General features: G+C 38.7%; 1 protein-coding gene across 1 annotated transcript; it reads left to right on the plus strand.

Moving 5' to 3' along the window:
* Window positions 1–3,703: 3,703 nt before the first annotated feature.
* cetp (cholesteryl ester transfer protein, plasma) lies at window positions 3,704–12,360 on the plus strand. Its single transcript, XM_069687156.1, has 17 exons — window positions 3,704–3,848; window positions 4,353–4,467; window positions 4,566–4,697; window positions 5,337–5,407; window positions 5,684–5,771; window positions 5,868–5,937; window positions 6,082–6,142; window positions 6,334–6,425; window positions 6,728–6,827; window positions 8,145–8,224; window positions 8,401–8,451; window positions 8,551–8,703; window positions 10,398–10,465; window positions 10,600–10,642; window positions 11,521–11,593; window positions 12,109–12,194; window positions 12,283–12,360. Exons 1-17 carry the CDS (start codon window positions 3,704–3,706, stop codon window positions 12,358–12,360), a joined length of 1,506 nt encoding a protein of 501 aa, XP_069543257.1.
* The last annotated feature ends 2,139 nt before the right edge of the window (window positions 12,361–14,499 follow it).

Genomic DNA, 14,499 nt, shown 5'->3' on the forward strand with positions numbered 1-14,499 from the left:
TAAGCAAGAATTTCAGTACTTTCATCCTACATGATTGTTTTTTATATATTCCTGCTCTAATCTGTGTGTGTGTGTGTGTGTGTGTGTGTGTGTGTGTGTGCGTGTGTGTGTGTGTGTGTGTGTGTGCAGCCAAGTCTTATCTTCAGACTTTTGAACTAAAGGAGGACAAGCTATTTGTGCTGGGAGACCTCAATGCCATGATGGGGCAACATTACAAACTATGGAGAGGCATATTGGGGAGAAGGAGTTGACAATACCAACTGCATACTACGTATACTAAGTGTTTGGAACACAACCTGATCATCACCAACACACTTTGCGACCGAAATAATATATTCACAACATTATTGGATGCATCCTCGCTCTAAACTCTGGCACCTCATGGACTATGAAATTGTCCGCACCAAAAGCTGCCATGATGTGCTCAGCACCAATGCAAGGACCAGTGAAGATGACTGATGGACAGACCACAGCCTCATTTGTTCCATCATGTCCATTTGTCTTATGCGGTGTAGCGTTAAGGGGTAGCAAGATTAATAAGTAATTAATAGCAAAAGGATTTAGGTTTACCTTAAATTCAGTGTTGGACGCCACCCAATTTTGACAAAACAGGGAAAACTTATAATTAGTTATTAATGACTTTAGGCTCATGATGTCAGGGTTGCTACGAGGTTCTTGGACATGGTGTACAGTGACTTTACCATTTCATACACACAGAAATCACATGGATCAAGGTCTTTATAAATGAGAGGTTTATTTAGCTACTTCTAAGTAGAATATGAATGAATAAATGAACAGGGACAATGAATACAACGATGAACAATACATGAATGACAACGGACCACATTGTAGACGGCATCTGTGACTAGTTTCTTTGATGTTTTAGAATTAAATGGGATTTAATTACTAATGGCATCGTTCAGCAGTTGAGAGTTTAAAAGGACACCAAGGAAGATTGTGGGAAGAGAACTCAGAGGAGTCAGGAACAAGAGCAACAGGAGAAGAACAACCGGTGAAGACCCAACAGGAGAAGAGCAAGAAGAAGTTGCTTGGAGCTTTATAACCTTGGGACCAGAGGGGTCTGGTCTCTGTGGTCCCTCTCTAGCCACACCCATAAGGAGAAGGCTCTGAGATTGAGATTATGTCTTTTAAAGCATTAAAATCAATATTGCCTACTTCACATATTTAATTCTTCTATATTTAAAAGTTGGGCTCTGTCAACTACAGAACGATACCAAACACTTTATATTAATTGTTGAATAAAACCTGTTGAAAAGGGATTAAATGAACTAAACAATTAAACAACGAGGTTGATGGCAACATCCATTATGACAACAAATAGTATATACATGTACACGTACACGTCTGCATATGCACAGGTAAACCTTTCTGCACATCACATGAATGGATCAAATGATCTCACTTGTCCACATGTGGTCTTCCTTTGTTAGCAGACAGACATGAGGAGGAGGTGTGATCAGGAGGAGGAGAACTGCAGTTTCAGATTCACATTAAAACAATTTTCACAGTATTAAAATATGTTAGCTCTGCATAACATTACTTTAAGTACATTTCAATTGCATAGGAGAATCAGTCACTTTAGTCCTTATATTCTTTGCAGAAAGGATGTGTCTGCATGTGAGTTATCTTCTCTGGAATGTGAGAAGGGTCGTAAACTTGGGGGATGGTTGGTACCTAAATTGACCATTTGTAACAGCACTCTTCTTACAGACTCTGCATGTGTCTGTTCCAATGATCAGAATACTTTGTAAAAAGATGCAGAATTAAGGTCAAGGCGATTCACGCTACAGCAGAAAAGACAAGTGCAGAAAAGACAGAGCCGAACTTAGCTCAGACACACTGGGGCCTGCATAAGTCTATCATTATGGACACCTACAAAAGCAGGTTGTCAAGGATTCCGCACTGGGAGCAAGGACAATGGGCATCAGGTCTAAGGGCTGCATCTGGAGATTATATTAGTTATTTAAGTAATGGAGGTATCAATGTAGGCTTTTTGTCTAGACAATATTGGGCAGGTTCCTTCATAGCAACCAAAGCCTAAAGTTACTTTCTGGTAGCAGTCCCACCCCCCCTTTCTGCAGCCCATTTTTTCATTTGCAGCAAATTTCTATTGTTGAATTGGTTTGGGATTTTTGCATGTGATTTGAATTGCCATTGTTTCTGAAATGGCAGCACATTTCTACTGATGGAAATCTGTATTCTTGTTGTGGAGCATTTGTCTTTGTTGGCCACCTTAGTTCAGCGTGAAGCTTTAATGCAGACTTTGTAAAACTATCTTGCTAGCTCTTGTAGATGGTTCTCATTGATCTCTTTTGAGCTCTGCTACAAGTGTTGTTTTCCTTTTCATCTTCAAAGTTTTGTTTGTTGTCACTGTCTTCTTAATTTTTGTTACTTTTTTTTGTTTGTACAGACACCTACTACTTTCATTGCATTCTATTTGTATATTGTATCTGTATTTTATCCTCTCTAAGCTCCCATTAAGTACAGTAAACACACTTTGGCTTAATGAGCAGCTTTGCACTGAATGATTGCAAGATTACCACTTTTTGTCTGAACATATATTTAAGTGTGTGTATGCTGGTGTTGGTGGTCACAGTTTGTGTCCTATCTCCACACATACATGCATTTGCTGTCCTGCAATAACCTACCAGCATGTGGTAACCATGGCTACAACTCCATCAGAGCTCACAGTAGATGGTGCCAGTGCACCACACAGAATATTGTTAAAGCCCTTTCCTGGATGAGTTTTCCACTTTGATGTTGATTGTGATCTCTGTACCTCCCCTTTCCACCCAAACCAAACTCATTCAGCAGGGGGGTGGGGATAGAGGTGAACAAATAGATGCATTAGATTCGGAGGGAATCCCCACAAGGGAATACATAGTTCATGTTTCAGCCAGCTTCGGTGTCTGGTTTTCCTGTGAGCCTGCACTTGTTGAAAGAGTCTTTGTTCAGAGAGGCTATGTTCCATACCATTTAAGGATTTTCAGCATTTTAGCGCTGAAAGTAGAGTAAGTTAAAAGCAAACACCATTTGGATTTACCACTCAATCATGCTCATCTCCAGCATGTAGTTTATACTTTATGGATATTGTACTTGTGATATTTTTTCTTATAATCTGTTTGGTATGAATACTGGTTATAATAACTGTTGTATTTGTATTTGGTCTGAATGGTTAAAAACGTAAGAGATATTGTGTCTCTGGTATAGAAGAAAGTTTGAACTTTGATCAGTTTACTTTAAGGGGACTTTGTGTAAAAAGACAAGCCTGAGTCAGTGTTTGTTCTTCCATGAAGTGTGAATCACACAAGTTGTCCATATGTGATTGGATCAAGGACATGGTATCTACTGGGTCTTTGTGGTGCACTGAGCCCTCCCTGACAGTGGAAACATCAAAGGTTTTTTGGCTGTAGGGTTCTCTCAGCAATAACCTAGGACAGTAAAGAAAGGTTGCAGCTCATGGGAATTTGAGTCTTAAAGAAGAACTTGAAGGGAGATGGATAAAATAGTGATCAGGGAAATTTAAACGTGAACTGAGTCAACTTTTGGAATAGCGATCTACCTTGAAGTAAGTAAGCTGTGGCAGAAAGTTACACCTATAAACATACAACGAACTACAAACAGTCCTCAGGGTTAAAGACCCCGATTCAAATCTCAGAGAGGGGAAATATTCAACTGCACAATGCCTTGTGATGTTTTTCCACCGCTGCTGCTCCTGCTGTTCCTCTCTGTGTTTGGGGCGTCCCATGCCTGCCTACAGGACCCGGCTTCAGCCTACAGATTCACCGGAGCAGTGTGTCGCCTCACCTACCCTGCAGCTGTCGTGTGTGAGTGGGACTTTGATTTTGTTTTGATATATATTTCAAACTCTTGATTCATTAAACTGTTTAATCAAGTCACTCTTTTGTTTAGCAACCTACCAAAATTGCTGTTAATTCGATTTTATGATGAATGTCATACAAACGCTTATGTTTGTGCAAGTGCTGCTCAAAATGAAACCCACATTTCCCACAATTCCTGGTGCCCATGGCAAAAAGGATGTCTGATGGCTGTGTGGAAATTTTCCTGTTTTTTTCAGTAGACCTCTCTCTAACTTTTAGCCTGTGTCAGTGACAAACAATGTAGACTCTGTAATGGAAGCTTTCACTTTTTGCAGCGTTTGCAGCATATACTATTGCTTCTGGTTAAGGACATAATGTTATTATAGTGGAGCTTACTTTGGTGTATTCATTTTTGCCAATGAGGATCCAGCTGCTTAGGTGTACTTTTGTGTGTTCCCACCTGGCTGCCATCTATTGTTCAAAGTTTCTTTGTCTTTGTGTCGCGGGTAGTGAATGAGAAAACCACCAAGGTGATTGAGGCAGCGTTCCAACATGCCAGATACCCGAGTATGAAGGGAGAAAAATCCCTGCTCTATATCGGGAAAGTCAAATATGGCCTTGACAAGTAAGCAAACACACAGGCATAAACATACACACAAACACTGACAAACAGATGGACCCACAACATGTGATAAAATTGTGTCATGTCTCGCTATTGACCAGTTTGGAGATCCACAACCTGTCTATTGGTCGGAGTGATTTTGAACTGCGTCCAGGTGAAGGCATCGGCATGGAAATAAGCAACGTGTCTGCAGTCTTTAAAGGAACCCTCCAGTATGGATACGGTAGCTGGCTGTGAGTCTGACCAGCCACATCTCACGTCTTTCACTTATTCTGTCAGAACAAACAGTGATGCAAAAGAGAAAACAATCAATCCATGTACACTCGACCCATTTCTTTCCATTGTGGTTGTCTGGACTAAAACCAAAATATTCACTTATTATTATTCTGATTATTATTATTATTATTCTATTTAGTTCTATAAGTCCCTTTTTAGGCCTGTTATCTATTTATCCCAGATGCCCTTTTTGCATCTAGTTGCATAAATTGATTGATTGAATGATTTATTATGGTTCATTTTTTAAGGACATGCTACTGTGATATTCTGTGTCAGTATTTATGATTATCCTGTAACTGTACATTGTTACATAGTCTTACATTAAAATAAAGTTTCTATTGCTTTTTTTTTAAGTTCCTTGGGCGCTAAAAGAGCTGAGAGCTCTAGCTGCTGCTGGCATTGCATTTGTCAAAGATTCCATTTCATCAGACAGACAAAGCAGCACTGTGAGGGGATTTTCTGTTCATTAAGCTGCTCTTACAGGCTGCATTTTCATGACTTTTGAAAAAAGGAAATGTCCCGGTAATTGATTTCTTATTGATATGTATTTTTTTGCTATCTGTTAATGTTTTCTATTTTTTTTCTTTCTTCTCTAGTGTCAATGTTCAACATTCAGTTTACTTTGAAATTGAGTCTCAGATTGATCTTGGAATCAACCCAAAACTTTGTAAGTTCCTTATGTTGTACATTACAAAGGGATTGAGGCTTGATAGAAACCTGTAAAGCCTCATCCTAAACTCTGCTAAATTGTCATTGTTCAATTCATTTAGTTTCCTCTGCTGCCTCACTGACCTCAGATTTGTTGCCATGAAATCAATACTCTAATGCATTTGCACCTGTGCTACTTCTGGTTCAATGTGCTGAACGCCCCTATCTTTTACCTCAGTTAATACATATGTCCTCGCATCAGTTCACTGTTATCTCTGTCTGTCTCATCTGTCAGACTGTGGAGGAGGGAAGGTAGCTGCAGACACGTCAGACTGTTATTTGAACTTTCACAAGCTGGGTCTGCACCTGCAGGGGGACAAAGAGTAAGTATCAAAACTGAACCCTGAGTGTCACCAGCAGGACATAAAAGGCATCATACTAACAGTGTCTGACCCTTTTTTTATGTTCTATTTGGCCAGACCAAACTGGCTGAAGAGGCTTTTCACAGACTTCATCACCTTTACTGTCAAACTGGTCATAAAGGGACAGGTGAGGGCAGATCAGCACTTACCATCTCTTTTCACCCCAGTAGCGAGAGTAAACTTGACTAAATATAGCAATCAATTATTAGCATGTTTGGGATGTCCTATCAGCAGTTGTCCTATACAATGATGAGTCTGTTCTCGAATGCAGATCTGCAAGGAGATCAACAAAGTGGCAAATATACTGGCTGACTTCATTCAAGATACAGCAGGTGTGTGCACATGTGTGAGTCTGAGTGTGTAAGAAAACGAGAGAGAGCAAGAGTCGGTTCATATCTTTACATGTTTTGAAAGAACATTTTTTTGGTTGAACATTTGTGTGAATCCATAAATATTCATCTGAGTGTTTTCTTGCAGGCCAGCAAACATCAGTATACAGTATGTGTTGTGTGTGTGTTTACAGGGCAGTTCCTCAGTGATGGAGCCATCAGTATGGATATTGGTGTAACTGCTGCTCCTGTCATCACCGCAAACTACGTAGAATCATACCACAAGGTTAACAAGACCTGTATATACGGTCACGACCATATCTTCCTATTATTATTTTTTGTTGTATTAATTTTGCAATGTAATACATCATATAAAATAATATTCCAGCTCTAAGTTAGGCCCCTGCCCGTGGACATAATTTTTTTGACTGTCCCTCAGTGTCCAAACCTCGATAGCAGTTGTGATCAGTGTCCATGCAAATAAGAATGTCCTTGTTTATGGTCTTCAAGCTCATATTGTTGTCTCTGTGTTCACCACATTACATTTTTCACTTCCTTTTTTTTTTTTTAATCTTATAAATCTTCTAGGGGCTGACCAACTACAACAACATCTCCGCTGTCATCAATGACTCAGTTTTCCACCCCAGCCAGCTGACTGAAAACAGGATGCTCTATTTCTGGCTGTCAGGTGAGCACTAGGTATCCAATGGTGCTGCATGTCTCAATGCTCTTGATGGTTTAAGGACTCAACAACAAAAATATCAATGAAACACTGATTCATGTTGGTCATTCAAATTCTTTATATTGGAATAAGCTTATATCCTAGGTTTGATAGAGTATCTGTGTCGTCCAGTGTTAGGGTTAGTTTGCTATTTGCTAGTAGCAACATATAGTGCCAGTAAAGGAAGTCCTTCATGAAACAAGGTAGAAAGTAAGTTTTTGTGCCAAATGTGATTTGGACTTTAATAAGGAAAGCCAGACTCTTCCCCTGTGTATGAAAGAATTTGTGTGCTATCAGTCTATAAATGTGTCAGCCATCACTTTAGCGTGTGGGATCAGAACACCATTTTTGAATGCGTGGTTGAGAGTTTGGAAGAAAAAGAGGCTGAGTTCAGGGCTGAGGTTTATCTAAATATTGAGGCAAGTACACATAAGGCGTGTTCTAAGTCTTAGTTTGTTTCTGTACCCATCAAATACAACAGACAGACTGATTATTGAAAAATAATTTAACATTGACAGCCAAGGCAAACCTTAAGTTAGACATCGAGCATAGACATACAGAAACATACAGGGCTTATTGCTAGAATAGGCATATGAAGTTAGCATGTAGTGATTACCAGCGCTAAATAACCATTTAAACTACACTTAATACAGCATACAGTGAACAAAAGTATAAACAACAGAGAAATAGCAACTTATCTACTTCTCACTCAATGCCATGTTAAGTGGAATACTCGGAGTGGGCACACAGAGTTCACTTGCACTGAGTGTGATCAGGCGCGTGGGATGTGACAGACCATTTCCACAACCATTACATAAACTTAATCATAGTTTATTTATCATTTCCACAACCTTATCAATACCATAAATGACATGTAAAGATTTATGGACAAAAAAATATGTTTTAAAAACATCACTGTATATTGTTCTGCTGTTTTGAATAATTGACTTATACTGATGTTCTTGTCAAGGGAATGTTTGGTGTAGTCACTGATATTGTTTAGATTAAAATTCAGGTCTCATCCCCTGAGAATTCATGAGTGGTAAAAATACATAGAGACTGGATCTCTCCAAATAATATGCTACAGTGAGAAATGGACTTAGTGCTCTATTAACAGATGCTGCCCCTGATTTTCTACTCTTACAGTATGGCCAGGTGATATAACCTCCAGGAATCCTATTTTAGGTTCATTTTCTCAGTTCTTAAGACTGTGTTTAGTTATCTAAAGGTGATTTTGTGCTGAAAGTCTTGTGGGGTACACCAAAAACTTGTGTTTAATCCCAGACCAGCTCTTTAACCCAATGCTGACTGCTGCCCACCAAGATGGCCGTTTTCAGCTCAACATCTCTGGAGCAGAGCTCACTGTAAGTACAAAACTTTTAAGTATGGCCTTTATTATTTATCATGGATGTGTTGTCTTGTTAATAAATTTGTTTCAGAAGGATCTTACCCTCTTTGAAATCATTGGAACCTTATTATTATAATTTTGCTGTTTAATTTCTTGCTCGGTCTGACTTTATACTGATGATTGTGATTTCAGGAACTTTTCAGTACAAATCTCTTCAGTGCTATGCCTGAAATTATCAGCAAGGTAACAGTGAAACATCCTCATCCCTGCATGCTACCAAATACTTACATGTATAAACTTTTTTCTGGTGAAACATATTGTTCTATGTTTGTATGTGTTCAGTGTCTGCTGGAATCAGGTTCTCCAGAGCTCAGAGTGTGGAGCTCCTCTGTTCCCTACCTAAACACCTCCACCTTGGGTACCACCGTCTGGGCGAAGGCCTCAGGACAGCTGCACTGTGGGAGTCAAGGCGCACCAACCCTCTACTTTCAAACGGTATTTTACGCTTCGTCTATAACAAGAAAAAATCATAATTTCATGAGATGAGTCTTAGCCTGTTTGCATTCCACAAAAGATTGTCTTCCTTGACACCAGTTTAGCTCCTCTTTAGAGTTGTGCATTACCAACCAGGTAACGCCCATCGTGAGTGAGAGAGAAGTCAAAAGATCATAATAATTGGCTTAATGTAAATAATAAACAGTCAAAATATTCATCTAAATGTAATGGAAAAAATCAATGTAATGGACAAGCAATTGAAATAAATATCTAAAAGTGTCCACCACCCTAAGTCCAGGTACTAAGGTAGTTCAATTTGGCATAACCAAACTAAATTCAGATTTATTTGATATTGTATCCACTTTTATGTTCTTGTGTTACTTTACATCCAATTTAAAATGAGTTGAAATGAATGCTTGGAAAAGTTGGTGTTAAAGTGATAATTTCAAAGATCTCAGTTTCGTTCTCTTTTGTGGCACCTATATTGATAAACGGTAACTGCGAAAGCACACTTCCCAGATACCCAGACAGTGTTGCATGTGTGACATCCATAGTTGGCTCCGTTTGTAACTCTTGATTTTCCTCACTGACAGTCACTTCCTTTTTAGACTGTTCACTTATGTCTGAAGTTGTATCTGTAGTCATCGACCTTTTCTTTGTTTGTTCAGACATAGTAGATTACTGTTTACTCACAACACTTGCAGAGACCGGAAAAGCAGCCGCTTAGCTCCGCCTACCCTCTCTGGCAGACCAACCACTGCTGGGTGTTGGAAAACGCGTCACTAACTGGGTGCTGCTTGTGATTTTTTCTGCTAAAGTCGCACCAGACACCCAGTCCATAATACTGCTTTCATCAGTGGGCCACAGGCTCAATCACCGTTCTGTTACCTCATTTGGTGATAGATAGTGACAGAAATTTTAATTTTCAATTTCATTGAAATTAAAATAATCTCATCTGACAGGGATGTGAGGGCACATCAGACAAAAAGGAATGACTGGTGTTGAGGCTAAACTCAGTGTGCAATCTTTTCCATTGAGATTTTTGTCTTTCACTGTACAATCTGGACTCAGCATCATGAAGTGAAATGCTCAATTCTCAGTGATCACTGCCCTTTTGGAATCCTTGAACTCACACAGATATTCAATTATGATTTAAAAAAACGTTCAGTTCGATTCCACTGCGGGTAGATGAAAAGTTTCAGTGCAGGTAAATAACACAACATTCTGTGGCTTTAATTGTAATTACACTTGTAGGGCACTTGTAGAGTCCAGACTCCACTTGGTAAGAACTACGGCTTGTTTGATTTGCTCAAAATATAATTGTTTTTCTCTTTGCCCACGCAACACTCTTCCAACAATTTTCATTAAAATCACTATTTTAATACCACAATTTTAGTGGTCTCACTAAAACCTACTCTGACACGGTACTTCTCTGTTGCGAGTGTAAGTGGCCTCATTGTGGGGGTCACGTGGCATTGCATCTGAGCACAACAGTTCTGCTCTGACAGCTAAATACTGTTTAACTAAACATCATTTTTGTAGCTCGTTATCTAAAAGCTGTAAGTTTTGATTTATACCTGAGGCTTTGTTAAAACGAAGAAATGACCATCGATTAAAAGATTGTCCATGTCATCAGGCTGTATCAGGGAAGGCAGTGCAGTGTGTTTGAGTGATGTTTGTTTTTTGATTCCTAGGATGTGGTCATGGATGTCACAGCTTCCTATGCTGACAAGAAACTCTCCCTAAAGGGAAACGCGTCAGAGTAAGAACTTCGTTGTTGGTTTTTAATTCATCACTGACTGAGCTATGGCTGATCTGCCTGCTGCTTTCAGATTTTAACATGTTTCTTTTAAGTTTATTTAAGATTTTAAGTCAGTTTATGTTCTCTCATTCCAGGATCCATGTACTCAAATCTGAGCTTATCTTACAAACTCAACAGGTAAAGTTTTTTTTAATTGATTTCACCCACAATCTTCATGTCAAGAAAAATACTTATAGTATAAAGCTGCAGCAGGGGACTTAGCACAGTGCCCCAAAAAATGATGGGGATATGTTTTGCAATTGAACTCCAACTGAAGAACAACTACAGAGCTTAAGAACATTGACAAAAACATTTTAAATGTTAGATGATAAAGACCTACATTTTCTCTCAACAATCTAGTTTTCGCAAATTTCAAATCAGTAAGAAAGCAAGCAAACAAAAGTAGGTCTTCATCCCATTTCATTTAAAGGTATAATAATGCATTTTGTCAACAGCGCATTCAAACTGGGCCCCTCCTCCTGGGCTCTTCGTCACCAGAAGCTAACTCCCACTCTCTCGTGCGAGAACACGCCCACCCCGCAGAGCTAACACCGACAACATATCCTTTGTGCTAGCATGCTAACCGATTAGCTTGTCCTACCCGGTTTGAGGCACCTACCTGTCCAACAGAAAGAAGGCCAACTCTGCATCGCTCTTTTGCCATGTTCGCCGGTCTGAATGGGGCTAATTTGAACCACTCCCACACTCACCTATATGCTGTGATTGGCTCAGGGAACCACAGCAGTGCCCTTCCTGATAACGTCCCGTGCAAAGCAAAACAACAGAATAGATTCAGAGGGAAGGGTCTCACAAGGGTCTGCACACACACTCACCAACACACATGTATAGAGGCCCATAGTGATGATTTATATTATATTATATTTGTAAAAGTCTATATTTTATTTTTCTAGGAAAATCCTTCTTATTACACCTTTAATTTTTTAAATGTTCATTCTGTAAATATTACACAAAGTATGTGGTGAACATTTCACAGACACCTCATACTTTTTTTCTAGTTGCTGAATGAGACAGAACAGGAATTCATAAGAGAAGCAGTGGACAAGATCGGCATCCCCAAGGTTCTGTCAGGTATGAGACCGAAACATGTCACAGATAAAAACCTCAACCTGCTAACACCATCATAATAAAGCTTCTTGCTAGAATGTCTAACAAAAATATTGTCAATGTAACATTTTAGATATAAGAGCACAAAGAAAATTAACAAGACAGGCAGCTCCAATTTATATTATACTAATTCCTTTTCAAAATGTGCTAGATCTCCTGGATGCATTCAGACTTAAGGTTCCTCACAGTTGATTTCTCAATAAAAGGCATCTTCTTCTCAAATGAATTTATTTTTAATTGTCCCGTTTTATTTTGCTACTTCAGCTAAAGAATTAAAGTTATTGTATTTATTTTGCTAAAGGAATAACAGTTGTTGTGATGTTATGTAACATGAACAAACATGATGACTGGCCTTGCTGACTCTTGGAACTTTAATGCATCTATGAACATGTTGCATTATGTTTTGTTTAATGCCAGATGTGGAAAAGATATATAGCAAATAAGTGTGCCATGCATTTTTCTGTTATACTCTGTTTCAGTTCTTGAGGTTGAGCTAACCAGGCTGTTGGACAAACAGGGAACTAACTTATTCGACATCTTTAACCCAGAAGTGCTTCCTCAGGATGTAAGTGTCACTTTATTTGCTCATTTACTTCAGTGTGTGTTGTACTTTCCTCTCATTTGGCCTCTCTTTTCCTCTCTCTATGCTGAAGGGCTTTGTGGTGATTCAGATGGATTTTGGTTTCCCTCATCACCTCCTGGTTGAGTTCCTCAAGAAGACTCTACAGTGATGGGGAAACCCTGAAGCATTTTGGGCCAGATTCGTTTCTAGTGACTGGTCTTAAAGTGATGCTCAGATAGAAAATGTACCCATACACATCCATGTGTATCTTGATGTTTTATTTTTACTTGTTTGATGTATTTAGAGTAACAGTTTTTCAGATAAAACAGCTTGCTTTGCTGTATGTTTAAAATGTAGATAAAAATGGGGAAGACAAGATTGTCAATGATGTTGCACTGAGGATTGACTGTGAAGAGTGCAACACATTTAGAAAAAGGATCATACATTTGGAGTATAAATAATTGTGTGTTAAATGTATAATTTCTACTCTTTATCTAGATTGTTTTTGCCTTACATGAAGCTGGGTAGTCAAGTACCGACTTCCCCCCTGGGGATCAATAAAGGATGATCTTCTCTTAGTTGTTTATGCATTCGCTTCATTATCAGATTACCTGACAGTTGCATTTTATGTTCTTCCCTTGTCTTTTTTTCTGTTTTTGTTTTGTAGACTTGGATGATTTATTAAATAAAACAAAAGACAAAAGGGCAGAGCAAAATGTTCATAACAATAAAAAGACCAAAAAGGCAAAAATCCACAATGCAAATCAAAAATCTTGAATGCCAATAAAACGGAAAACAAAAAGGCAGAACAAAATGTCTTACTGTGGGATCCAGGCAAAAGAATAATCCAAAGGACAAATCGTCAGGAAGAACAAACACAGAAGGAGCCATGAAGATAATCCACACTGGGAACACTGAGAACAAGGTTTCAGGACAATAGACCACAACAAAGTTGCACAGGGAAATGGGAAGACAAAGACCAGGGGCGGATCCAGAAGGGTAGCCAGGGGTGGCCTGGGCCCCCATTGAAATCTGATCAGCCACCCCAAGTGCCACCCCAAAGTCCTAAACTGAGATTGGCTATTTGCTTTGTCAGAGGTGGGATCAACTATTTGGGCTGTGTTGCAACAGGCTGCTAGTAGCTTTCTTTCCATTTCAATGTGGCAAATTTCCTTTACTACTTCAAATTGTTACTCTCACCACACATCTTCTATTTGAGTCCTTAAAGAATTAAGCTTAGAAGCAAGGGTTGATTAAATACTATTTATTTGCATGTGTGTGTGGACACATACTTTATGCCACCCCTGCATAAGTAAGTGCCCCAGTTGGGCCACAACAGTCAAAAAAGTCTGGATCTGCCCCTGACAAAGACTAAGTATACTGGGGAGGTGAGAGTAATCAGGCACAGGAGAGACAATCAAGGGAGCAGTTGAAAACAATAAGGGTAGGGCACATAATCCAACCGGTGGGAAAAGACATGAAGGCAGGAAGTTAAACAAGAAAAGACATACACAGGGCAAGAACTACAAAATAAAACAGGAAATACTCTGAACAAAGTAATACAACAAACAACATTAACTCATGACAGGGGTTAGATGGGGCTATAATTAAAAAACAAGAGCTGATAGAGGCAAAGGCATATTTTTGTTGCAATGGTTTAAACATTTGTCATTGTAATTTGTAAATGTAAATACATTTAAATACATTTACATACATGTGAATACACATAAAGTACGAAGAGTTCATTGGAGAAGAAGCAAAGTACTGTGCTGATTTAATTATTCAATGTATATCAGTTATATCAATTTCACTTTCAGCTGTTAACAACAAAAGAGAGAGACAAAGTAAATGCACAAATTGACAACAGAAATAATCAGAGATATTGTGATCATCCACCAAAACATTCACGGACCTCTAAATCAAGTTAGTTCAAAAACCAGTAATATGATCAGAAACAGTGCTGCACTGTTTTTACATTTTACATTTTACAACAGTTACATCATTTTGCTTAAGTAGTTTCATAAAGTGTTAAATGTTACAAATCATTGAAATCAATAATGGCTTCAATTTCCAATACGTTCTCCAGTGATTCACTTTGCAGCTCTTCTACAATACTAAAATAAATCATTCAGAGGCTGAATTAAAGGGCAAGAACATGGTGATTACAGGAATCATACATAACAGGATTAGATAATATCAATAGTCACCAAGACACTGACATGACTTGTAAATCAAGGTAAAATAGTCAAGTTGTTAGTGAGTTATAAGTTGTTGTTCATCATCTGCACATTGGTCGAAAGGAGACATG

Source organism: Semicossyphus pulcher, unplaced genomic scaffold, assembly GCF_022749685.1.
Source record: "Semicossyphus pulcher isolate SPU_LCO1_2020_fin unplaced genomic scaffold, fSemPul1.0.p SCAF_8, whole genome shotgun sequence".
Classification (NCBI taxonomy): Eukaryota; Metazoa; Chordata; class Actinopteri; order Labriformes; family Labridae; genus Semicossyphus; species Semicossyphus pulcher.

What these genes read in the sequence shown, in the direction of transcription:
- cetp (XM_069687156.1), top strand. Translation starts at nt 3,704, where the DNA reads ATGCCTTGTGATGTTTTTCCACCGCTGCTGCTCCTGCTGTTCCTCTCT. An exon ending in TTATCTTACAAACTCAACAG is followed by an intron (nt 10,643 to 11,520) that starts GTAAAGTTTTTT and finishes CTTTTTTTCTAG; the next exon opens with TTGCTGAATGAGACAGAACA. An exon ending in CATCCCCAAGGTTCTGTCAG is followed by an intron (nt 11,594 to 12,108) that starts GTATGAGACCGA and finishes ACTCTGTTTCAG; the next exon opens with TTCTTGAGGTTGAGCTAACC.